This window comes from Salmo salar, chromosome 13 (genome assembly GCF_965601325.2).
Source record: "Salmo salar chromosome 13, fSalSal1, whole genome shotgun sequence".
In the NCBI taxonomy this organism is placed as follows: Eukaryota; Metazoa; Chordata; class Actinopteri; order Salmoniformes; family Salmonidae; genus Salmo; species Salmo salar.
In genome coordinates, this window is record NC_138303.1 from 86492854 (window position 1) to 86520803 (window position 27950).

At 43.3% G+C, this 27950-nt stretch overlaps 1 protein-coding gene across 1 annotated transcript; it reads right to left on the bottom strand.

Annotated features, from left to right (window-relative positions):
- Positions 1-180: 180 nt before the first annotated feature.
- On the bottom strand, positions 181-27829 carry LOC106567824 (gap junction delta-2 protein). The gene is made up of 2 exons (XM_014137590.3): positions 26464-27829; positions 181-1828 (listed from the first exon to the last, which is right to left on the bottom strand). Exons 1-2 carry the CDS (start codon positions 26538-26540, stop codon positions 973-975), a joined length of 933 nt encoding a protein of 310 aa, XP_013993065.1. The 5' UTR covers positions 26541-27829; the 3' UTR covers positions 181-972.
- Positions 27830-27950: the final 121 nt, after the last annotated feature.

Sequence of the window (27950 nt, forward strand, 5' to 3'; positions counted from 1 at the left end):
GGAGGAGGGGGTGCTACTGGGGGAGCGGAGGGAGGGGGTGCTACTGGGGGAGTGGGGACGGGGAGAGGAGGGGGTGCTAGTGGATGTGTGGGGACAGTGAGAGGAGAGGAGGGGGTGCTAGTGGGGGAGTGGGTAGAGGAGGGGGTGCTAGTGGGGGAGCGGAGGGAGGGGGTGCTACTGGGGGAGTGGGGACGGGGAGAGGAGGGGGTGCTAGTGGGGGTGTGGGAAGAGGAGGGGGTGTTACTTGGGGGTGTGGAGATGGGGAGAGGAGGTTTCCAGTTTGTGCTGAGGTGTAGTTTTAGTGTTGATTTTTGACGTTTTTTTAAAGGTGCATCACCTCTGCTTGGCTCCTCCTTACAGTGGAGCTGCCGCAGGGAAGGAAAATAACTGAAAGAAAGTTATTTTCATTCCCTCAGCAACTCAACTTCGCCCATCATCCCTGCTCTGACTCTGCAGAACAAAGGCATATACACTCTCTCGCACACACACGTGCAGGCATACATTCTTGCATATGCACACATACATAAAGAAATTAAGGGACTATGTTTGACCGTTTGCAAAAGCAAAGGATCTAATTTTTTAGGTGAGACATTTCTTATTTAACTATCCTTATTTCATATTCTTACAGTAATTAGTCCTATGTCCTCTTTTTCCAGTGTGTTCTCTTGGAAGGCACCTAGTGTCACCTAGGATTCAGAGCACAACTCCCCCTACAGTTAAAATCTAACTTTAGTTACAGCAACAAAACTGCCCTTGACGTACTTTCTCTCTCTTGTAGAGTCCAAAAAGCTCTTCTCTCCAATAATCCTCCAATATGGCCATGTGAAGTCCCTCTGCGCTCCTGAATAATGTTGCAGTGTACATAGAGTTAGTGCCCCTTAGGATGGGGGGAGCTGGGCTAAGTGTTTGTCCTCCCCAGAAAAAGCTTGCTTGGTCCAGAAGTCCAGGTCCCCCCATGTGGAGGAACCTCTGTCAGACATAGGCTGACTCACTGGACTGAGTCCTGCCCAGGTTGGGGGCCTGGGACAGATGCGGCACGTCCTTCTTACGCACCTCACAGATGGACTTCCTGCGGGCCTGAACACCCCTGACGGCCGTCTTGATCTTCCTCCAGCCCAGGTGGTTGAGCTCGGCCAGGTTAAGCAGCACACAGATGCCGCTCACTGCAAACATGAAAATCAGGAACACCGTCTTCTCTGTAGGGCGTGACACGTAGCACTCCACCTCCTTCACACAGGGGTAGCGGTCACACTCAAACATCCCTGGTACGTTGAAGCCATACAGGAAGTACTGGCCGGCCAGGAAGCCGATCTCCAGCACGTTACGGAACACCACCTGGATGACGTAGAAGCGGGAGATGCCCTCCTGCCGCCGCACCTTGGCGCTCTTGGCCTGCGTGAGCCCCCGGGACACGTTGGGGATCTCCTTGACCTCCAGGTCCTGCTCCTCCTTGCCGCTGTCGGGGTTCTGCACCAGGATACCATTGATGTTGCGCAGCTTGCGGGCGTGGTGGTCGCCTCCACGACCGTGGTGACTTGCGTGACCGTGGTCTATGTAGGGGTGCAGGATGGAGTAACTGCGGTCACGCTGCTTGGCGGACTGGTGTACGGAGTAGGTGATGAAGCACAGGCTGGGCGTACACACCAAGATGATCTGGAAGACCCAGAAGCGGATGTGGGATATAGGGAAGGCCTTGTCGTAGCAGGCCTGGTTGCAGCCCGGCTGCATAGTGTTGCAGATGAACATTATCTGCTCATCCTCATAGACCTTTTCACCCACTATACCTACTATCAAAATACGGAAGATCACTACTACTGTCAGCAGGATCCTGGGGAGAAGGAAGGGGGGGAAGAAGAAAAATACAACATTTCAGTTATGTGTTATCAGGAGTCTAAAATGTCCCTGTAAGACATGTGTCACAGAGCAGAACAAGAATCATTGTAAGTACTGTGATACTGACAGTACACTGTATGATGTTACTGGTCTATTATAATTCAGTAAAAGTGCCTCGGCACTGTGTTTGCATGTTGGATTTGACTTTTGTTAAGTGTGAGTTAGTGACATCATTTGTCTTAAGCCAATAAAGGCTGTGCTTATGTACCTCAGCTCAACCATAGCAAATCAATTGAGACAAAAGCAGCTCTCACACCAAGGACAAGTTTTATCAGATGTGTGTAGTAGTGTGTGTAGTAGTAGTGTGTGTGTGTGTGTGTGTGTGTGTGTGTGTGTGTGTGTGTGTGTGTGTGTGTGTGTGTGTGTGTGTGTGTGTGTGTGTGTGTGTGTGTGTGTGTGTGTGTGTGTGTGTGTGTGTGTGTGTGTGTGTGTGTCCTTGCATGTGGACGAATCCCTCAGCTGCTGCAGAGTGTATGGAGGGGTGGAGTTGTTGTGCTCTAAATAGCATGCTCACGTGAACACACTACCGACTGTGCACACACTGATTGAATCAACTCAGTTCCAACGTAATTTGTCAACATATTGTGACGTGGAATCAATATAGACAATACATTGGATTTTATAAAAGTAATCAGTATGGAATCTCATCAAGGTCCAAATGTGTTGATAGCTCAGCTAAAATGAGCACAGTTGTTTCCAAAGTTAAGCAGGGTATATAGAGGTAGGCATCTGGATGGTCTCACTGAAGTGCATTACCTCTGATATACCAGTAGGAGTCACTGTTCAGGAAGAAATCGTTGGATTGTGCCTTCACATTTTATTTAAATATACCTCTTTATTTGGGTTGATAGCATGACATTGAAACAATGTTGATTTAAATATACCATTTTACGATCAACATTTGAACAAGGTAAAATAAAATATTTATAATCAAATCTAAAATTCAACATAATTTCAACCACCTAATAATTTACTGTATATATAATATAGTATGAACAATATTTTTACATTTTATGTGGAATTTTCTATGCAATTTCAACATATACATAGTTCTGATGATTATATTGAAATGAGATTGATGTAACAACCTAATAGTCAGATTAAGTCAATGTATTTACTTACATTGAAGTTTTACCCTAATTTCAACGTTTACAACGCTGTTTGAAATTAGATGAAAACATTACTGGTTGATTACTTTTTTCTAATCCAATTTTCCACATTGATTCCATTTCAACCAGTGTGTGCCCAGTGGGTATGCAAGATGAGGGGATTTCACACTCATCAACACTCCATAGCTGAATGAGAACAACACACTCACAGAAAAACTATTCAGACTTACACATTAAAATGTGTGTGTGTTTGTGTCTGTTTGCATGTGTGCGTGTGTGTGTGTGTTGCTGTGTGTGAGATTTAAGACACAAAGGAGGAAGGAAGGAGAGGATGGAGAGGATGGAGAGAAGGAGAGTCTCAGTCATTACTGTGAATAATGAACATGTGGGTCCCTGTATGAATATCCATTATGTTGCTGGCTGAGCGTAACCCCACCTGTCTCCTATCCAGCCAGCATTTCCATTCATTTTTCAACATTAGACAGATAAGAGATGAGCTCTCTCCCTCACAGCTCTGCCTTTCGAGACATGAGTTGAGAGCCTAATCCCACACCTCCTCAATCTACCCAGAACTACTACATCCACACACAGACACACAAGATCTAAACGGCATTATATTGTAGACTACTGTACTTTATCTATGCTTCCTTATGTACACCAATATGCTCCACTGGAATCAGTGGATATGTAAACCAAATGAAACCAAATCAGCTATGTTTAAAATCCACTGCTAGTGCTGCCCTGGAGGAATGCCCCGTCTCTCCTGCTCTTTCTCCCTCCCTTTCTGTGTATTTATTATTTAGCACACAATATTGGGGAAGTGTTCAATGGGACATCGATTGAGTGTGTGCACTTTATTTGGACCACTAGCCTGTAGAGTTCCTCAGAAGATGCAGACCTCCATTTCCACTGTAGCTAAGCAGCTTAGATAGCCTCCATTTACATGCCATAGGCAGCTACCAGTCAATTAAAGTCTGTAGCACTGCTGAACACGTGCTGTCATTTTCCCCCTCTCTCTCTCTCTCTCTCTGTCCCTCCCCCTCCATATCTCCTGTTCTCTCCCTCTCTCTTCTAGTTTTTTAATAGCGAAGTGTCAAAGGAGACCCTGGTGTGTCTTTAAAATTAGCCCCACACCCACTCTTCATAGCCGGTTACCACAGCAACCACCTTTTGAACCAGTCAGTGCGGAGGCTCAGAGAGAGGAGAGCAAGAGATGAAAGGAACATGAGAGTCGAGGGAGTAAGAGAAACAAGAATTGTGTGTGGGGGGGTGAGAAGTGAAATAAACCTAGATAAAGGTAAGAGACAGGCAGATTTAAAATGAGAAAGCTCAAATCAAATCTAATTATATTTGTCACATGCGCCAAATACAACAGGTATAGATAGGCCTTACCCTTAAATGCTTACTTAGAAGCCCTTAATTAACAATGCAGTTAAAGAAATATATTTAAGAAAATATTTACTAAATAAACAAAAGTAAATAAAATGTAATCAAATAAAAAAGTAACAAGCAAATGGCATAACAATAACGAGACTCTGTACAGGGGGTACCGGTACCGAGTCAATGTGTGGGGGTACAGGTTAGTCAAGGTCATTTGTAAAGTGACTATGCATAGATAATAAACAGAGAGTAGCAGCAGTGTAAAAACAAAGGGGTGAGGGTCAAAGTAAATAGTCTGGGTGGCCATTTGATTAATTGTTCAGCAATCTTATGGCTTGGGGGTAGAAGCTGTTAAGGAGCCTTTTGGTCCTAGACTTGACACGCCGGTGCCCGCTTGCTGTGCGGTAGCAGAGAGAACAGTCTATGACTTGGGTGACTGGAGTTTGACAATTTTTTGGGCCTTCCTCTGACACCGCCTAGTATATAGGTCCTAGATGTCAGGAAGTTTGGCCCCAGTGATGTACTGGGCCGTACGCACTATTGTCAGATGCCGAGCAGTTGCCATACCAGGCGGTGATGCAACCGGTCAGGATGCTCTCGATGGTGCAGCTGTAGAACTTTTGAGGATCTGGGGACCCTTGCCAAATCTTTTCAGTCTCTTGAGGGGAAAAAGTGTTGCCGTGCCCTCTTCACAACTGTCTTGGTGTATTTGGACCATGATAGTTCGTTGGTGATGTGTACACCAAAGAACTTGAAACTCTCGACCCGCTCCACTTCATCCCCGTCAATGTTAATGTGGGCCTGGTCAGAGGTCTCTGACATCTTCCCTATAGGCTGTCTCATCATTGTCGGTGATCAGGCCTACCACTGTTGTGTCGTCAGAAAACTAAATGATGGTGTTGGAGTCGTGCTTGGCCATGCAGTCATGGGTGAACAGGGAGTACAGGAGGGGACTGAGCACGCACCCCTGAGGGGCCCCAGTGTTGAGGATCAGCGTGGCAGATGTGTTGTTGCCTACCCTGACCACCTGGGGGCGGCCCGTCAGGAAGTCCAGGATACAGTTGAAGAGGGAGATGTTTACTCCCAGGGTCCTTAGCTTAGTGATGAGCTTTGTGGGCACTATGGTGTTGAATGCTAAGCTGTAGTCAATGAACAGCATTCTCACATAGGTGTTCCTTTTGTCCCATTGGGAAAGGGCAGTGTGGAGCGCGATTGAGATTGCGTCATCTGTGGATCTATTGGGGCGGTATGCGAATTGGAGTGGGTCTAGAGTTTCCGGCATGATGGTGTTGATGTGTGCCATGACCAGCCTTTCAAAGCACTTCATGGCTACTGACGTGAGTGCTACGGGACGGTAATCATTTAGGCAGGTTACCTTCGCTTTCTTGGGCACAGGGACTATGGTGGTCTGCTTGAAACATGTTGGTATTACAGACTCGGTCAGGGAGAGGTTGAAAATGTCAGTGAAGATACTTGCCAGTTGGTCCGCGCATGAGTACACGTCCCGTTAATCCATCTGGCCCTGCGGCCTTGTGAATGTTGACCTGTTTAAAGGTCTTGCTCACATCAGCTACGGAGAGCATGATCACACAGTCCGGAATAGCTGGGGCTCTCATGCATGCTTCAGTGTTGCTTGCCTCGAAGCGAGCATAAAAGGCATTTAGCTTGTCTGGTAGGCTTTAGCTCGTCACTGGGCAGCTCGCAGCTGGGTTTCCCTTTGTTGTCCGTAATACTTTTCAAGCCCTGCCACATCAGATGAGCGTCAGAGCCAGTGTAGTAGGATTCAATCCTAGACCTATATTGACGCTTTGCCTGTTTGATGGTTCGTCTGAGGGCATAGCAGGATTTCTTATAAACGTTCAGATCAGTGTCCCAATTCTTGAAAGCGGCAGCTCTAGCCTTTAGCTCAGTGAGGATGCTGCCTGTAATCCATGGCTTCTTATTGGGAAATGTACGGGCACTGTGGGGATGACTTCGTTAATGCAGCGATTGATGAAGCCGGTGACTGAGGTGGTATACTCCTCAATGCCATTGGATGAATCCCGGAACATATTCCAGTCTGTGCAAGCAAAACAGTCCTGTAGCATAGCATCTGTGTCATCTGACCACTCCCGTATTGAGCGAGTCACTGGTACTTCCTGCTTCAGTTTTTGCTTGTAAGCAGGAATCAGTAGGATAGAATTATGGTTAGATTTGCCAAATGGAGGGCGAGCGAGAGCTTTGTATGTGTCTCTGTATGTGGAGTAAAGGTGGACTACCTACTCAACAGCCAGTGTAATCCCGTGGCGCGATATTCAAATACCTCAAAAAGGCAAAACCTTCAATTTTTCAAACATATGACTATTTTACACCATTTTAAAGACAAGACTCTCGTTAATCTAACCACACTGTCCGATTTCAAAAAGGCTTTACAACGAAAGCAAAACATTAGATTATGTCAGCAGAGTACCCAGCCAGAAATAATCAGACACCCATTTTTCAAGCTAGCATATAATGTCACATAAACCCAAACCACAGCTAAATGCAGCACTAACCTTTGATGATCTTCATCAGATGACAACCCTAGGACATTATGTTATACAATACATGCATGTTTTGTTCAATCAAGTTCATATTTATATCAAAAACCAGCTTTTTACATTAGCATGTGACTAGCATGTGACTAGCATTCCCACCGAACACTGCCGGTGAATTTACTAAATTACTCACGATAAACGTTCACAAAAAACATAACAATTATTTTAAGAATTATAGATACAGAACTCCTCTATGCACTTGATATGTCCGATTTTAAAATAGCTTTTCGGTGAAAGCACATTTTGCAATATTCTAAGTAGATAGCCCGGCATCACAGGGCTAGCTATTTAGACACCCAGCAAGTTTAGCACTCACCAAAGTCAGATTTACTATAAGAAAAATGTTATTACCTTTGCTGCTCTTCGTCAGAATGCACTCCCAGGACTTCTACTTCAATAACAAATGTTGGTTTGGTCCCAAATAATCCATTGTTATATCCAAATAGCGGCGTTTTGTTCGTGCGTTCAAGACACTATCCGAAAGGGTAAATAAGGGTGACGAGCATGGCGCATTTCGTGACAAAAAATGTCTAAATATTCCATTACCGTACTTCGAAGCATGTCAACCGCTGTTTAAAATCAATTTTTATGCCATTTTTCTCGTAAAAAAGCGATAATATTCCGACCGGGAAAGCGTGTATACGTACAAAGAGAGAGAAAATAAAAACATCTCGTGCCCTCGTGCACGAGCCTGAGTCTCAGAGTACTCTGACCAGCCACTATCCAAACGCGATAATGTGTTTCAGCCTGGGGCTGCCTCGATATCATTCAGCTTTTTCCCGGGCTCTGAGAGCCTATGGGAGCCGTAGGAAGTGTCACGTTACAGCAAAGATCCTCAGTCTTCAATAAAAAGAGCCAAGATGAACAACAACTTGTCAGACAGGCCACTTCCTGTTCAGAATCTTCTCAGGTTTTTGCCTGCCATATGAGTTCTGTTATACTCACAGACACCATTCAAACAGTTTTAGAAACTTTAGGGTGTTTTCTATCCAAAGCCAATAATTATATGCATATTCTAGTTACTGGGCAGGAGTAGTAACCAGATTAAATCGGGTACGTTTTTTATCCGGCCGTGTCAATACTGCCCCCTAGCCCTAACAGGTTAAGTTTGCCTGCATTAAAGTCCCCGGCCACTAGGAGTGCCGCTTCTGGATGAGCATTTCTTGTTTGCTTATGGCGTTATACAGCTCGTTGAGTGAGGTCTTAGTGCCAGCATCGGTTTGTGGTGGCAAATAGACCGCTATGAATAATATGGATGGGACTCTCTTGGTACATAGTGTGGTCTATAGCTTATCATGAGGTATTCTACCTCTGGCAAGCAATACATCGAGACTTCTTTAATATTAGACATCGTGCACCAGCAGTTATTGACAAATAGACATACACCCCACCCCTCGTCTTATCAGACATAGCTGCTGTCCTGCCAATGCACGGAAAAGCCAGCCAGCTCTATATCATCTGTGTCGTCATTCAGCCACGTCTCGGTGAAATAAGATAGAGTTTTTAATGTCCCGTTGGTAGCATAGTCTTAATCGTAGATCATCCAGTTTGTTTTCCAATGATTGCACGTTGACCAATAATACGGAGGGTAGTGGGGGTTTACCTTAGCGTGGACTCATTAAAGAAAACATCTGCTGAAGCAGAGGGAAATAGTGATGGAACAAATTCCTAGCAGGGCAGCAGTGCAGAGGCAGACAGGGTAGAACATGTGTTACTGTGGTACAGATTAAATAGAGCAGCATGCTGCTGCAGGACTGTTCTCACACCACCTGGGCCTTGTGCGTGTGTGTGTGGGTGTTTGTGTGTTTGCGTAAGCGTGTGTTTGTGTGTGTATGTGTGTGTTTGCGTATGTGCATGTGTGTGTACTTGGATGTGTGTGTGTATAATCCATGTATATCCCTTGTTTGTGCAAGATGGCATGTGCGTCTGGCCGTTTGGAGCAGCTGTGAGTGTGTACGCTACACTACCTCTCATTGTGTTTGAAAATAAAATGGAAGAGATCTTTACGCATTTGGTGTTTCAGATGTGAAATGCATGCCAAGTACACTGTTACACACTCCCACTCTTACAATACACACGTGAATGCAGGGAATAACACAAGCAAACACATGCAGACACTCGTTTTCTCATGTACAGTCAGGTACATAAGTATTTGGACAGTGACACAATTTGCATCATTTTGGCACCACCACAATGGACACCACTACAATGGATTTGAAAGGAAACAATGAAGATGTGCTTGAAGTGTAGACTTTCATCTTTAATTGAAAGGTTTTGTCAACATTATTGTATGATCCGTATAGGAATTACAACAATTTGTACACTCCCCCACACACACACACAATTTTAGGGGCTCAAAAGTAATTGGACAAACTAACACAATCATAAATTCAATTGTGAGTTTTGATACTTTGTTGCAAATCCTTTGCAGTCAATGACTGTCTGAAGTCTGGAACCCATAAACTTCACCAGATGCTGGGTTTCTTCCCTGGTGATGCTCTGCCAGGACTTTACTGCAGCTGTCTTCAGTTCCTGCTTGTTCTTGGGGTGTTTTGCCTTCAATTTTGCCTTCAGCAAGTGAAATGCATGCTCAATTGGATTCAAGTCAGGTGATTGACTTGGCCATTGCAGAACCTTCCACTTCTTTGCCTTAAACAAAGTATTGGGTTGCTTTTGCAGTATGCTTTGGATCATTGTCCATCTGCACTGTGAAGCGCCATCAAATAAGTTTTGAAGCATTTGGCTGAATCAGAGCAGATAATATAGCGCTAAACACTTCAGAATTCATCCTGTTGCTTTTGTCAGCAGTCACGTCATCAATAATACAAGGGAACCAGTTACATTGGCAGCCACACTATAACACTACCTGCTCCATGCTTCACAGATTTGTTTTTAAATTGAACCTTTATTAAACTAGGCAAGTCAGTTAAGAACACATTTTTATTTACAATGACGGCCTACCAGGGAACTGCCTTGTTCAGGGGCAGAACAACAGATTTGTACCTTGTCAGGGTCGGGGATTCGATCCAGTAACCTTTCGGTTACTAGCCCAAAACTCTAATCGCTAGGCTATCTGCCGCACCACCACAGATGAGGTGGTATTCTTCAGATCATGAGTAGTTCCTTCCCTTCCCTTCTCCATACTCTTCTCTTCCCATCATTCTGGAACAAGTTGATCTTTGTCTCATCTGTCCATAGGATGTTGTTCCAGAACTGTACAGGTGTTTTTTTTTAAACTTAAAGAAACCTCAAATCTGGTCTTCCTGTTTTTGAGGCTTACCAATGGTTTACATCTTGTGGTAATCCCTCTGTATTTACTCTGGTGAAATCTTCTCTTGATTGTTGGCTTTGACACAGATATGCCTACCTCCTGGAGGGTGTTATTGATCTGGCCAACAGTTTTGAAGGGGTTTTTCTTCAAACAGGGAAATGAATTCTTCTGTCATCCACTACAGTTGTTTTCCGTGGTCTTCCGGGCCTTTTGGTGTTCCTGAGCTCACCAGCGCGTTCTTTCTTTTTAAGAATGTACCAAATAGTTGATTTGGCCACACCTAATGTTTTTGCTATCTCTTTGATGGTTTTTTCAGCCTAATGATGGCTTGCTTCACTGGCAGTGACAGCTCTTCAGACTTCATATTGAGGGCTAACAGCAACAGATTCAAAATACAAATACCACAAATCAACTCTATACCTTTTATCTGCTTACTTGTAAATGAACTAATGAGGGAATAACACACACCTGGCCATGGAACAGCTGAACAGCCAATTGTCCAATTAGTTTTGGTCCCTTAAAAAGGGGGGGCCCACATATAAAAAGTGCTGTAATTCCTACACTGTACACCCGATTTGGATGTGAAAACCCTCAAATTAATGCTGAAAGTTTGCACTTTCAGCTCATATTCATTATTTAATTTCAACTTCAATATGCTGTGGTAGACAGCTAAAATAATAATAACTTGGTCAATGCCCAAATATTTATGGACCTGACTGTAAGTGCTTGTCTCTTCGATGGTTTGACCGGACATGGAGGTTAGTCTATATGAAGTGATGGGTATTGATGTTTCTTTTCAGCAAGGCATTTGACAGATACTGCTAGATGAGAAGCAATTGGTGTCCTGTTCCAAAAAGCCAATGGCAAAGACCCTTATTATACCTACTGTATCTCTGGGCTTTGAAATGTGAGAATATATAGAGCTGTAGCAGATGATTGTCCTGCCAATGTATTGAATGTATAATAGAACAATACAAGCTTCTGTAGGGGATAGTGGGGTAAGTTGAGCCATTTTTACATTCAGCTTCACTCCGTCAAGGGAAATATAGTATTATTTCTAACAAAAACATCATATTTCAGGATGTTGAGTATCCCTAGAAATAATCAGAATTCATATAAACATTACAGTTTTGCAAACATAGCTTGTCCAAAAAAAGTGGTCTCTTGGAACAACCTAGCCCGGGTATGGGGTAAGTTCGCCACGGGACAGGGTAAGTTATGCCGCCTACACATTTCTGTAATGAATGAAATATTACCATGTCTATTTTTATTTCCCAAACACAATTCAACACAATATGTTTTTTGTTATTTAATAATTTAAAGCATATTTTAACACAGGCTTAACACCTAGCAAACACTGTACTTTTTTTACACCTTTTTTTACACCTTTAAACATAAGCCAGGCCCTGTTGTTACCTCATATCCCAGCAATAATGCCTTGCATTACACCTGGGAAGAAAAAAACGTACATTTTCTGAACTTGGCATTGGCTCAACCATTGGCTCCACTTACCCCATGGTCATTGGCTCAACTTACCCCAAGGCAAACATTTTGACTATATTAGCCCACACAGCTACAAGGATGCACTAGGTTTAGGACCTCATATTGAAGCTTAGAAAGACCCCAAGTGATGTATAGAATTATATATATTGGTTTAGATACAAGCATCACAATAAATTAATTTGTTTCATTTTTTAACCTAACTTTTTCCATTTCCCATGAAATGATTACCTCTTCCTAAATATTTGGTCAAATTATACATTTTCTGTATAGTTTCCTAGAAACAATGGTGGCTCAACTTACCCCTTTGGCTCAACTTATCCCACTCTCCCCTATATATCTCGACAACGGTAGAGTCTGTGTGTGAAAGAGTCTCTGCACTGTCAAGTGTTTTGCAGCAGTTCCCTTGGTGCAGCCTGGTCCAGGTCCTGCTATCACTATGAGTGATTGTCATGATTGTTCAAACACCTGCTATGTGCTGCATCAGTGAAGCAGGCCCTGCCCAGCCGTACGCATCCACACCTACACTACACTACTCAAGCTGTCTGTTCAAACTCCCACTGAATAGGACTGAATGGTTTCTATCTCCTAACCTACCTATAATCAACATGACACATGTGTTCAATTAGGCCTCAATAGGGGTTCACAGCGAAGCTATTGTTATTGTCTGAATTCTTATTATTTTAATTTTCATTGACAACATTCACCTTTTTGAGGTCATCAGAGACATTACTGTGACAAACCATGTCAAGTTCAGCATTGATATCTCCAAAAAATAAGGACACCATGAACAATAAACTTTTTTGACTATGCCTATGCTTAAAATAATCGTAAAAAATCTTCTTCTCATGGACTAAAAGTCAGATTCACTACAAATGTGGTCTTTGCACTGATCACAATAGTCCCTGAAGAGTTTAAGAAATTAAAGTTGATCCATTCAAAGATGGCCATATTATACTAGCTGATGTGTATTTGCACATACGCTAATATGCTAAAATATGCTAAGAATACTTCAAAAATCTTCTCATGAACCATATATAAATAGTTGCTGCATTCAAATATGGCTGCACTCTACCTATAGATAGATGTTAGCACATATGCTAATGCTAAACATACTCGTAAAATCTTCTCATGAACCATAAGTCAAATTGACTCCAGATGTGGTACAGTATATAGACTCAATGAATTAGCCTGTAATGAATTTGATAATGTTTAGTTGCTGAATTCAAAGATGGCCACACTACACCACTAGATGGCACCACATCAAACCCAGGCTAAAAGAACAGAACCTATGGACATGAGGCCATGAAATTTGGAATGCAAACCTTATGAACAGTACCAGTCAAAAGTATGGACACCTACTCATTAAAGGGTTTTTCTTTATTTTTACTATTTTCTACATTGTAGAATAATAGTGAAGACATCAAAACTATGAAATAACACATATGGAATCATGTAGAAACCAAACAGGTGTTAAACTAATGAAAATATATTTTAGATTTTAGATTCTTCAAAGTAGCCACCCTTTGCATTGATGACAGATTTGCACACTCTCTCAACCAGCTTCACCTGGAATGCTTTTCCAACAGTCTTGAAGAAGTTCCCACATATGCTGAGCACTTGATGGCTCCTTTTCCTTCAGTCCAACTCATCCTAAACCATCTCAATTGGGTTGAGGTCGGGTGATTGTGGAGGCCAGATCATCTGATGCAGCACTCCATCACTATCCTTCTTGATCAAATAGCCCTTATACAGCCTGGAGGGGTGTTGGGTCATTGTCTTGTTGAAATACAAATTATAGTCCCACTAAGCACAAACCAGATGGGATGGCGTATAGCTGCAGAATGGCAAGTCTCTTCTTCTTATTGGTGTCCTTTAGTAGTGGTTTCTTTGCAGCAATTCGAACATGAAGGCCTGATTCACACAGTCTCCTCTGAACAGTTCATGTTGAGATGTGTCTGTTACTTGAACTCTGTGAAGCATTTATTTGGGCAGCAATTTCTGAGGCTGGAAACTCTAATGAACTTATCCTCTGCAGCAGAGGTAACTCTGGGTCTTCCATTCCTGTGGCGGTCCTCATGAGAGCCAGTTTCATCATAGCGCTTGATGGTTTTTGCAACTGCACTTCAAAGTTCTTGAAATGTTTCGTATTGACTGACCTTCATGTCTTAAAGTAATGATGGACTGTCATTTCTCTTTGTTTATTTGAGCTTTTCTTGCCATAATATGGACTTGGACTTTTACGAAATAGGGCTTTCTTCTGTATACCACCCTTACCTTGTCACAACACAACTGATTGGATCAAACACATTAAGAAGGAAAGAAATTCCATAAATTAACTTTTAACAAGGCACACCTGTTAATTGAAATGCATTCCAGGTGACTACTTCATGAAGCTGGTTGAGAGAATGTCAAGAGTGCACAAAGCTGTCATCAAGGCAAAGGGTGGCTACTTTGAAGAATCTCAAATATAAAATATATTTTGATTTGTTTGACAATTTTTGGGTTACTACATGATCCCATATGTGCTATTTCATAGTGTTGATGTCTTCACTATTATTCTACAATGTAGAAAATAGTAAAAATAAAGAAAAACCCTTGAATGAGTGGGTGTGTCCAAACTTTTGACTGGTACTGTATATGTCCTTAGAAGCTGTGTGAATATAAAGTCACTGCAACCTTAGATGACTGCACTAGACCAGTTGGTGGCACTATAGATGCCATTGGCACCAGTGACATAGGATACTAGAGCAATAACTATTGACCGAGTGGACTTTGTCTCATCGAAATGAATGTGAGATTTAAATTATGCAGATTAACAATGGGACATATCACGAAAATAACATTGAAAATATTTCACAAATTTGAAGCATAAACCATTCATCAAATTGACCCCAGAATTGATATATAAACTCAATATATTAAGTACTGACTTTAAAAATTATTACCTGCTGCATTCAAAACCACCCTACAGCACTATACTTCACTTGTGTCATCTTTGTGGTATTGAGAGATAACCATAGTAATACTTTCACTGATTGCATATAAAGGAAGATAGTTCCTACATGATAGAGTGCTTGCTTTGTTATCCAACTGATCTTGTGTCCTTTCTGTTATCCTGTGGACCCCGTGCATTGCTGTTTACATCTATATTGTTTAATATATTATTGTATTGAATATGGTTGGATATTTCCATGTTTTGTATTTCCTTAGAAAGGCACAGGTTATTAAGTTCCCTACCATCAATTAGACTCTGTAGAATTCACAGGGTTGCTTTTCCTGCAATGCTTGACTGGGGATATGTGATGGTGGTGCACAGCGTGAGTTCTACTGCAGTACTGAACTGTTGGTTTATGCAAGTGTTGGACTGTCTGGGTGTAGGTGTGAGATGGTTTGGGATTCCGTGTGTGCGTGTGTGTGGTATTCTGCTGTGGAACAGGATAATCAGCATGGAGTAGATTGCTGCATTAGCAGAAAGCAGTGGAAGAAGGTCATCTAGAAACATCAGTGTTGCTAAACCCTGCAGAGAGAGAAAGGCCCATACATTAGAGCAAATTAAGGCAGGAAGGCCCTTGGGCCCTCACCAGCAGAATATCCGATGCCCACTGCAGATGATCAAAAAGATTTAATTATAAGTTCGCCTGCTTTTTTGAAACCTCTTCACTCAAGCCAAAGGCATAATGTACACAAGGCCATTGATTGAACTGTTTTAACTGGTCCAGAAGATCAAGGATGGGGATCCAGGCCCCACATCTACACAGTGCTTTACTACGGCATCAAAGCTCCGGCCTCAGATCCCTCACAGCAAGACCTGCTGAAAAATGATCATGTCTTACATCAGTCAATCTCACACTGGCTATGTTTAAACAGGCAGCCCAATTCTGATTCTGATGTTTTTTACTAATAGGTATTTTGACCAATCAGATAAGCTCTTAAAAAGATCTGATATGACAAAATCTCATGTGATTGGTCACAATACCAATCAGTGGAAAAAAGATCAGAATTTGGCTGCTTGGACCCACTGAGTGCCCTACAGTCTGTTCTATACCTGGTGCTAACATTCGTCCTTTGTCCTGATTGTGTCCACATCCTGAATATCTGTCAAATAATTTGCATACAGGAAGGGACCGGCCAAAAACGCCTTCATCACTGGTACATTAATCTGGACAGGCTGTTTCTATAGTAACTCACAACTGTGTATAGCACGCTGCTTGCTGTGTATACTCATTATGCGTAAAAGTCTAAAAGTATTTGTTTTTAAATATACTTAAGTATCAAAAGTAGATTAAAAAGTATGAATAATTCAAAATTCCTTATATTAAGCAAACCAGACGGCACAATCTTCTCACTCCAACACTCAGACATAATTTAAAAACAAAGCATTTGTGTTTAGTGAGTCCGCCAGATAAGAGGCAGTAGGGATTACCAGGGATGTTCTCTTGATGTGTGCAAATTGGACCATTTTCTGTCCTGCTAAGCATTCAAAATGTTACGAGTACTTTTGAATGTCAGGGAAAATGTATGTAGTACATCATTTTCTTTAGGAATGTAGTGAAGTAAAAGCAAAAGTTATCAAAAATATAAATAGTAAAGTACTGATACCCAAAAACTACTTATTAAGTAGTACTTTAAAGTATTTTTACTTAAATACTTTGCACCACTGGTTAGCGCCAGGTATAATCAAAGCTCTAGAAAGCCACAGGATTCGAAGTATATGACGAAACTATACTTTTCAAGGTCTACCTTCTCCAGATCTGCGATGCATATGTATTGCAATTGATCAGTGCTCATAATGAGTATACACAGCAAGCAGTGTGCTTATACACAGTTGTGAGTTACTATAGAAACAGCCTGTCCAGATTAATGTACAAGTGATGAAGGCATTCTTGGCTGGTATGCAATGTGATGTGAACCACCCTGCAGCCTCTAGCGATCCACCACAGCCAGGTCTCTAACTGGAGACCCAATTAGCTCATCCAGCTAAAGAGCATGTCTGATTGCAGCCCAAGTGGATAATTGAGTCTCAAAAGCTATCTTTGGATTTAGGATGACATTATAATCACAAACCGGAGCAGGCTACTAGAGCTCTTAAAGTTCTGCTGAAAGGTAGAAACAGCCAGTAAACTGAGTGTAGAGCCAGTGTCTATTGAAATATCTGCAGTGTGAAAATGGTTTATACTTGGAATGGTGTGTTGGTAATACTGCATAGCTTTGAAGACATTATATCCAATGCATTTTATGTATAGCCTCTAAATGCTCTGTAGCTGTCCTGTATTGCTTCTACAGTATATTTCAGTTTAGCTGATGTGTAGGCTGTCTAACCTGTGTGTTTATAACTCCAGTGTTAGATCCTATGGTAGCTCATGTAGTAGCTGGTGTGTTGGCTGGACATGCAGGCCCTGGCTCTCCCAGAGGCTCTCACACACATTCATCCACACAGCAGCTGTTGCCGTCAGCCTCAAGGGGCAACACCGGCCCTGAGCACTGACACCAGATGCACTGGGAAAACACACATCGCACACACACCCACACACACACACACACACACACACACACACACACACACACACACACACACACACACACACACACACACACACACACACACACACACACACACACACACACACACACACACACACACACACACACACACATCTCAAACACATACTAGCATTCACAGATAGGCATGCATGCAGACAGAACTAGCAGTAACATATACATTATGGACAGTGCACTAACACCAAAGGCACAAAAACAGAGTCACATAATGTTCAGCCGCACATACTGGACACCCAGAGTGAAAATGCCATTTAATCTCATATGGAGCATGTCTCCATAATAAGACACAGCTCATTTCTGGTGGCAGAACATAATGAATGAAGACCTGACCAAGCACAGAGATTAGAGAGCAGGATTACATTACAACACTATGGCTTTCACACTGCAAATGCATCTCTCTCTCTAGCTCTCTCTCCCTCCGTCTCTCTGTCTCTCCCCCATCTCCCCCCATCTCTCTTGCTCCCACTCTCAATTTGTGTTTGAGCTAGTTAAAATCCCATATTCTTTTCCCTAAGTATAGTTGTTTTCGGTATCTGTACTTTACTATTTAAGCATTTTTTGCAACGTTTACTTTTACTCCACTACATTCCTAAAGAAAATAATGTACTTTTTACTCCATACACTTTCTCTGACACCGAAAAGTACTCGTTACATTTCAAATGCTTAGCAGGACATGAAAATGGTCCAATTCATGAACAATAAAAAACCTGGTCATCCCTACTGTCTCTGATCTGGCAGACTCACTAAACACAAATGCTTTGTTTGTAAATTATGTGTTGGAGTGTGCTCCTGGCTATCTGTAAATAAATAAAAACAAGAAAATTGTGCCATCTGGTTTGCTTAATAAAAGTAATGTGAAATGATTTATACTTTTACACTTTTAGTTAAGTATATTTAAAACTAAATACTTCCAGAATTTTACTCAATTAGTATTTTACTGGGTGATTTTTACTTGAGTCATTTTCTATTAAGGTATCTTTACTTTTACTCAAGTATGACAATTGGGTACTTTTTCCACCACTGCATGCCACTGATAATGATAACAACCTGTGCTGCCTACTCAGATCGTCTGCACATGGAACCGTCCCCTCTTTTCCTCCCTCTCCTTCCTCCTCCTTCCTCTGTGTATTCATGCTCCAAACCCCTCTCTTTCCTCAGCCTCTGCAGCATTATCCTTTCCTCCTCATCCATCCATCTCCTCGTTTCCATTGCTTCATCTCTCCCTGATCCACTAGTCCTCCATTATCCCCTCTCGCCCCTCTTTTCGCGCCACTCCTCTCTGGCACTGTCCCCACAACAGCATTGCAGTGAAAATGATGCATCAACACACTTCCTTTCTCTTTTACCTGCAAGGTGTTTAAATCTGATTTAATACAAGAACCCCCAGGCTTATTTCTCTCCTGGAAAAGCGCATTACAGCTTTGTAAGGGAGATCACAGGTGGTTGTGTGTTTGTGTATGTGTGTGTGTGTGTGTGAAATGGAAGCAGAGAAAGAGGGGGGGGGTGTGTGAGAGAAAGGTTATAGAGGACAGTTAGTACAAACACACAGAGTATACACCACAGTGACGGCAGGAGGAAGGCAGAGACTTGATTTGAAGTCAGAAGATAATCTAGTCAACAGGATTATACCAGAACGGTCACATATACATACCTTCTAATCCCACAATGCACAGGTGACAGGACCCTGATGTATAATGAGTTTACCAGAAACACTTCTCTGAAATAGCAGTCTGACCATATGAAACACAACTTCACAGCCTTACACTAACACATTACAGTAGCTTAAATAAGACTCCTGTATGCTAGCCCGACGACACACTTAATTTTTCCGCTGCTTCGTCGTTGGCAACATACAGTACCTTCATCTGAGACTGCCATCATTGAAGTAATTTGTGGTGCCAAGGGGCACGAGGGGCGTTGTACAAAACAAAGTTAAAGGATCATCTCTAACCAATCAGAGGATCAAAGCCAATTACTGCTGTATCTGGCTCTGGCCCAGCCCATCGGTTTCTGCACTAATCAGATGGCCCTGAATGTGTTCGCATTCAGTGAAGGGTCGGGGAGGTACTCAGATCCAGTCTCATTGATGAGAAGAAACTAACTGTGGGCATACCATTTGCTGGAACAAGGAGTCTGGTTAGCCAGGCAATCTGTATACACTATGTACAGTGCATTCGGAAAGAATTCAGACACCTTGACTTTTTCCACATTTTGTTATGTTACAGCCTTTTTGTAAAATGTATTAAATTGTTTTTTTTTTCATTAATCTACCCACAATACACCATAATGACACAGCAAAAACAGGTTTTTACAAATTTTTGCTAATTTATTAAAAATAAAAAAGCTGATATTTCACATTTACGTAAGTATTCAGACACTTTACTCAGTACTTTGTTGATGCACCTTTGGCAGCGATTACAGCCTCAAGTCTTATTGAGTTTCTCCCAGTCTTCTCTGCAGATCCTCTCAAGCTCTGTCAGGTTAGATGGGGAGCATCGCTGCACAGCTATTTTCAGGTCTCTCCAGAGATGTTCGATTGGGTTCAAGTCCGGGCTCTGGCTGGGCCACTCAAGGACATTCAGAGATTTGTCCCGAAGCGTCTCCTGCGTTGTCTTGGCTGTGTGCTTAGGGTCATTGTCTTGTTTGAAGGTGAACCTTCACCCCAGTCTGAGGTCCTGAGCGCTCTGGAACAGGTTTTCATCAAAGATCACTCCGTACTTTGCGCCGTTCATCTTTCTCTTGATCCTGACTAGTCTCCCAGTCTCTACGGCTTAAAAACATTCCCACAGCACGATGCTGCCACCACCATGCTTCACCATAGGGATGGTGCCAGGTTACCTCCAGACGTGACGCTTGGCATTCAGGCCAAAGAGTTCAATCTTGGTTTCACCAGACCAGATAACCTTGTTTTTCATGTCCTGAGAGTCCTTTAGGTGCCTTTTGGCAAACTCCAAGTGGGCTGTCATGTGTCTTTTACTGACGATTGGCTTCCTTCTGGCAACTCTACCATAAAGGCCTGATAGGTGGAGGGCTGCAGAGATGATTGTCCTTCTGGACGGTTCTCCCATCTCCACAAAGGAACTCTGGAGGTCTGTCAGAATGACCATTGGGTTCACCTCCCTGACCAAGGCCCTTCTCCTCCATTTGCTCAGGTTGGCTAGGCGGCCAGCTCTAGGAAGAGTCTTGGTGGTTCCAAACTTCTTCCATTTAAGAACGATAGAGGACACTGTGTTCTTGGGGACCTTCAATGCTGTAGACATTTTTTGGTACCCTTCACCAGATCTGTGCCTCGACACAATCCTGTCTCGGAGCTCTATGGACAATTCCTTCGACCTCATGGCTTGCTTTTGCTCTGACATGCACTGTCAACTGTGGGTCCTTATATATACAGGTGTGTGCCTTTCTAAATCATGTCCAATCAATTTAATTTACCACAGGTGGACTCCAAGTCTCAAGGATGATCAATGGAAACAGGATGCAGCTGAGCTCAATTCCGAGTCAAAAAGCAAAGGGTCTTATACTTATGTAAATAAGGTATTTCTGTTTTTATTTTTTGCAAAAAAAAAAAAAAAATTAGGTGGAATTGTGTGTCGGTTAATGAGGATTTTATTTTATTTAATCAATTTTTTAATAATGGTGTAACGTAACAAAATGTGGAAAAGTAAAGGGGTCTGAATACTTTCCAAATGCACTGCATATATCTAAACACTTAGTCCCATAGCTGTAATAGCTATAAGCATCTAAGTTCAGGCAGAATGGACCAGCACAGAGATATCAGTTACCGCTAATGTCTAGAGGCTAAACAGACAGTTCTGTTGGCCAAACAGATTGAACATGGCCCAAACACTAAGGGATCATTGACAACATACCGTCATGTCCACATCAGCAGTATTGACCAAGTTACAGGAGCAACCAGAGGAATCTATCTAGGCTACCGAGGGATAAAATGTTCAAACTCCCAGACATCAAATAGGAGACCAATATCTGGGGTGCACTATAGGGCCACCCATTTCACAATTCACATTACCACTTATTTACATTTTACATTTGAGTAATTTAGCAGACACTCTCAAAAGAAAGTGTAAGTGAGTGTTAGTTCACAAAAGGCATTTTATTTGGGGGGGAGGGGGGGGGGGGTCGGTGTGAGAAGGTGATGTGGGGGGGGGGTGCTGTTGGATTATTTAAGATACTCTTTGAAGAGGTAGGGTTTCAGATGTATTCAGAAGATGGGCAGGGACTCTGCTGTCCTAGGTTCAGGGGGAAGCTGGTTCCACCATTGGGGTTCCAGGACACCGAAGAGCTTGGACTGGGCTGAGCCGGACCTGGGGTGGGATGCCCAAGAGACCAGAGGTGGCAGAACGGAGGGTTGGGATGTAGGGTTTGAGCATAGCCTGAAGGTCGGGAGGGGCAGTTCCTCTTGCTGCTCTGTAGGCAAGTACCATGGTCTTGTAGTGGATGCAAGCTTCGACTGGAAGCCACTGGAGTGTGCAGAGGAGCGGGGTGACATGGGTGAACTTCGGAAGGTTGAACACCAGGCGGGCTGCAGCGTTCTGGATAAGTTGCAGGAGTTTGATGGCATAAGTGGGGAGCCAACAGCGTGTTTCAGTAGTCCAGACAGGAGATGACAAGTGCCTGGATTAGGGTCTCCGCCACTTCCTGTGTGAGGTAGGGTTGTACTTTACAGATGTTGTAGAGCATGAATCTGCAGGAGCGAGTCACTGCTTTGATGTTTGCAGAGAATGACAGTGTGTTGTCCAGGTTTACACCAAGGATATTTGCCTCTGGAAGGGGGACACCGTGCAGTTTTCAACTGTGATCGAGTGGTCTTTGAATGGGCAGGCCTTCCCCGGGAGGAAGAACAGCTCTGTCTTGTCAAGGTTGAGCTTGAGGTGGTGGGCTCTCATTCAAGCTTCGATATCTGCTAGGCACGCAGAGATGCGTGTCGCCACCTGGGTGTCAGAAGGGGGGAAGGAGAAAAGTAGTTGAGTGTCATCTGCATAGCAAGGATAGGAGAGACCACGTGAGGATATGATGGAGCCGAGTGACTTGGCGTATAGAGAGAACAGGAGAGGGCCTAGAACCGAGCCCTGTGGTTCACCAGTCGTGAGAGTATGTAGTGCAGACACAGATCCTCTCCATGTCACCTGGTGGAAGCGGCCTGCCAGGTAGGATGCAATCCAAGAGTGTGCAGAGCCTAAGACACCCAGCCCTGAGATGGTGGAGAGGATCTGATGGTTCATGGTTTCGAAGGCAGTGTATAGATCTAGGAGGATGAGAACAGAGGAGAGAGTCAGCTTTGGCAGAGCGGAGAGCCTCCTTGACACAGAGAAAAGTAGTCACAGTTGAATGACCCGTCTTCAAGCCTGACTGGTTAGGGTAAAGAAGATCGTTCTGAGAGAGATAGCGAGAGAGTTGGTCTCTCGCTATTTCTCACGTCTGGTATAGAATGTGGGAACACCACAATGCCTTTTACACCACACATATAGATGCTACAGAGGAAGATGTGACAATTAATAAAAGGATTGACCGAAATTTAGCATGACGAGTATTAGTCTTGAAATATGTTTGATATGGGGTAAAGCCTTTCTTGTCGGGCCTGTAAAATGCATGATCAACAGCAGCGCTCAGATTAAGTATAAAAGACATGAACAGAAGTCCATGTCTGCATTAATAATGCTCTCTGTCAGACGCTGCAGACAAATTGAGAGAGTTGTCTCTGCTTCTGAATGATTGCTTCTGAATTTTTTCATTCATTGATTAATTCTGTGATTGGTTTATTCATCTTTTGCACCAGACAGGCTATCAATGATTCCAGCTGCCAAACAGAGGCTTGATCTCAACTCAAAGGAGATGTGAAGAAAATTCAGATCCCTTATCCCGTGTATCAATCGAATGGCACTCAGACACATGGAGAGATATGTATACACCAGTGGAGGCTGCTGAGGGGAGGACGGCTCATGATAATGGCTGGAATGGAGTAAATGGAATGGCATCAAACACACAGAAACCATGTGTTTAATGTATTTGATACCATTCTACTGATTCCACTCCAGCCATTACCACAAGCCTGTCCTCCCCAATTAAGGTGCCACCAACTTCCTATGCTATACACTCTCACCTATTTGGTTTTGTTGTTTGTGTGGTCTACTTGATTTGTATCTTTCTGAACTTTGATCTACTCTAGCATGACCCCAAACCATATGCACCATATGATGCTGAATAACGTGAAAGAAAATGACTATAGTGATACTACACCACAACCCTACATTTAACACCTTGAACATTATTGAGGGCGACAGCTTCATAGTGCAAAAGCACTGTCCAAAGTGAAAACCTCATAATTATCTGTCAACGTGATTTCATTTGAAACTTTTCTTAAGCAATTTGCGTTATGAAGAGGCTATTTATGTATTGCTCAGTTTCGTGGTCCCGTGTGGCTCAGTTGGTAGAGCATGGTGTTTGCAACGCCAGGGTTGTGGGTTCGATTCCCACGGGGGACCAGTACAAAAGAAGAAAAAAAATTGTATGAAATGTATGCATTCACTACTGTAAGTCGCTCTGGATAAGAGCGTCTGCTAAATGACTAAAATGTAAACTCAAGTTAAATAATCACTTCCGATTTGATTATTTAGGTGATTATGTAACTGAAGTTTAGTAAACTAAGCAATACATAAATAGTAATACATAAATATCTTCATAACGCACATTGTTGAAGAAAAGTTTCAAATTAAATGATATAGTAATACATTCAACATTATTACATCAAGAGAAATATAGTATTCTTTCTAACAAAGATATCTAGATATTTTTCAGGGTGTTGTGTATCCTTGGAAATAATCTGAATTCATGTAAACATAACAGTTTTGAAAACTTAGCTTGGCAAAAAAGTGGTCTCTTGGCACAATTTACCCCGGGTATGGGGTACATTGAGCATAGTGATGGGGTTAACATGGGGACACATTTCTAACACTTTGTACTTTTTAAAAACACTTTCAACATAAGCTCAGGCCCTGGTGTAACCTCATATCCCAGTGACAATGCCTTGCATTTCACCTGGGAAGAAAACACTTAAATTGTGGCCTAGAAGGGGGCGAACCCAACTGAAGAATAAATTTGTCATCATTTGAACTTGAGTAATCACATGAATGTGAGGTGTCTTCAAAATACTATGCATAAAACAGACAAAATGTAATCATCATTTGTATGGGGTATATTGATTAGCCATTGGCTCAACTTTCCCCTGGACAGATGGCACAATTTACCTTAAAGCAACTATTTTTACTATATTAGCCCACGAATCTACAAGGATGCACTTTCATGCTAGGTTTAGGACCTCATATTGTAGCTCAACTGATGTATAACACGTTATTTAAACTATCTACTTTGGTTTAGATACAAGCATCATGAAACTTATAACACAATACATTCATTTAACTTTGTGAAAATCAGTTTTTTGGACCTAACTTGCTTACCACTTTCCACATATGGCTTCTTCCTTCACAGACTCCATGAAATGACAACCTCTTCCTAAACATTTGGTTACTGATTTTGTGTATGGTTTCCTAGAAACAAGGGGTGGCTCAACTAACCCTTTGGCACGACTTACCCCACTCTCCTCTACTGTATATAGCCTTCTAGCCACACACTCTGATAGACATTATGTACACACACACACACACACACACACACACACACACACACACACACACACACACACACACACACACACACACACACACACACACACACACACACACACACACACACACACACACACACACACAGAGAGACGGATGGGAGAGAAGGTCAGGCGTTGCCCTAGCGGCAGGGGACTACCTGGGGTCGAGGTTAATGAGCACAGCAGTTCAGTTGGCCTCCATGCTAACACAAGTAGCCAAGCTCCCCAGCTCAACACGGAAGGACAGAAAGAGAGAGTGCACTAGATTTCTTCTCTACTGGACTGTACTTCAAATCATACAGCTATATGTTTCACTGGGTAAGCAAGCATATGGAATTGGCAATGTTGTGTGTGTGTGTGTGATTATTCCGTACAGATGGTGAGTGCAGTTTACCAGTAACTCACATTGTGGTTAATGGGTGGAAAAATCACACTTTGAATTTAACTAATCACACAGGCGAGAGACAATGAAGCAGATTTTTTACACCCCAGATAAAAAAATAATCTATTACAGAATGTTTGTCCTCAATGCATGTCTCTACTGCTAATAAGACTCCAATCTGTTCATGCATGACCTTCTGCCACTACACTGCTATAACTAGAGAACATACAAAACCAGAGACTTCACTTGACAGCCTCAATTTACACAAAAAGCAATCTCGTCTCATCCAAGTTCAGACTCATTTTTTCCACCTTCAACTCATGCTGCTCTGCTCTCTTCCACACTTCCATTTCTGTCCTCTGTCTCGGTATATCTCTCTCTCCTCTTCTACTAGAGATCCCCCAATGCCCCTCCATCAATACCAGTGCCAATAGATGAAATCAACATTAATTAACCCTAATGCCTTCTAATACCAGCTATTTATTATGTTCAATTAGCTTGTCCCTTAACTAATGATGGCCTACCAGACGAGCTAAATACCTTTTGTGCTCACTTCGAGGGAAGCAACACTGAAGCATGCATGAGAGCACCAGCTGCTCTGGATAACTGTGTGATCCCGCTTCCATAGCTGATGTGAGCAAGACCTTTAAACAGATCAACATTCACAAGGCCACAGGGCCAAACGGATTACCAGGACGTGTACTCAGAGCATGCGCGGACCAACTGGCAAGTGTCTTCACTGACATTTTCAACATCTCCCTGAGAGTCTGTAATACCTACATGTTTCAAGCAGACCACCATTGTCCCTTAGCCCAAGAATGTGAAGGTAACCTGCCTAAATGACTACCGCCCCGTAGCACTCACGTTGGAAGCCATGAAGTGCTTTAAAAGGCTGGTCATGGCTCACATCAACACCATCATCCCAGAAACCCTAGACCCACTCCAGAGGAGGGAAGGGGAGGCAAAGAGTAGAGGCTACTGCTGAGACACACACACACTTTCAATCAGAAAAACACAATCATCACACAAACATGCAAAAATTAAGAATAAAAACAACTTTTACACACACACACACACACACACACAGGTGATGAGTGGCAGGAAAGTCTTACCTCCCAATCATGGTAGAATGTTGCTGGACAGCAGCCTCGAGCAGCCGCTCCAGAATGGTCCACTCCCCCATGGTCATCGAAAGACAGGTTCAACCTACAGAGGAACCGGGGCTCTGGGGCTCTCCCCCGCTTCCTTCCCCTCCTCCTTCCCCTCTTCCTGGGCTCAGCGCTCCTGACAGTCCCCAGCCAGAGGGGGCGCATCCGCCCCCGTCCCACACCAGCTTCTCCTGACCTCTACTCGTTGACCTGGCCAATGGTTCTCTGTAGGAGTGACTGTGTGGGGGTGAACGTGTGTGTCCTCCCTCGGTCCGGTCCCGTTCTGCTCTTCCCTTTCTGGCAGAGGAGCGGTGCCGTCTGCCTCTCCTCCTCTCTCCCCCTCCCTCCCTTTCTCCCCCTCCCTGTGCAGTGAAGCTCGTCCTCCCCCTGCCGCACCACACAGATCTATACTATAGCTCACTGTATCTGACAGCCATGATCTCGCTCACTCTCTCGCTCTCCTTCTCTCCCTCCTTTATATCTCCTTCCTCCCCCTTTTTCTCCCCCTCACTCTCTCTCTTCCCTACCCCTTCTTTCTCCTTCCTCCTTCCTCCACCCAGGGCTCTCCTGGTACCTCATATGAACTCCATCCCATCAGTGCGAAGCTCTTGTCCTTGCATTGTGTTCAGTACCTTCCCTATAACCTTCCTCCTCAAACCCAGCACACTGCACCCAGCTGACCCTTCCTCTGCTCACCTCCATGCAGAGCCGTAGATACACTCACACACACAAAAACTCTATGACAACTGTCACTGCCTGGGATTCTTACTGCATTTACTACGCTAGAATGTAAAAACACATTTGCAAATAAAGCTCCTGGCATTCACAGTAAAGCTTACTGAATTGTCTTGTCACGAGAAATGGTGGCTCCTCCCCCAATCACAAGAAACTGTAAAAAGCCCACTGGCACACACACACACACTGACACACTCCCAACAAATCAACTGCCTTGCTGCATACACCGAGGCAGTGGTGCTGCAGACCTGCTGTCCTGTATCGTCCCTCTAGCTAATTCCAGCAGAGTCCTCCGCCTGGAGTCATGTCTACCGCAGAAAGCAGGGATGAGTGGCTATCCTCCTGTAAAACTATTTCTGGGTTCCATCATCTCGTTCCTCTCCTTTCAATCTCTTACTCACTTTGCTCTTTCTCTCTCCTCACTTCCTTCTTCCCCCTCTCCTTGTGTTTGTGTGTTGAGCTCACTCTCTCTGTGATTACTTATTTCTCTCTAGGTCTCACTCCTGTTCCTCCCTATCCTTTCTGCGCGCTCTCTCTCTCTGGTTCGCTCTATCAATGTCACACTCCGTAAGCATGCCACCCCCCCCCCCCCCCCCCCACCTTCAGACCTGCTCACTCTCTTTCTCTCTCGCTACCCTCTTTCCTTCTCGAGTGTGCTCGGATTGCTACCCTGATCGCTGCTTCACTTGTGCTATCAAGAATTCCTCCCTCCCTTG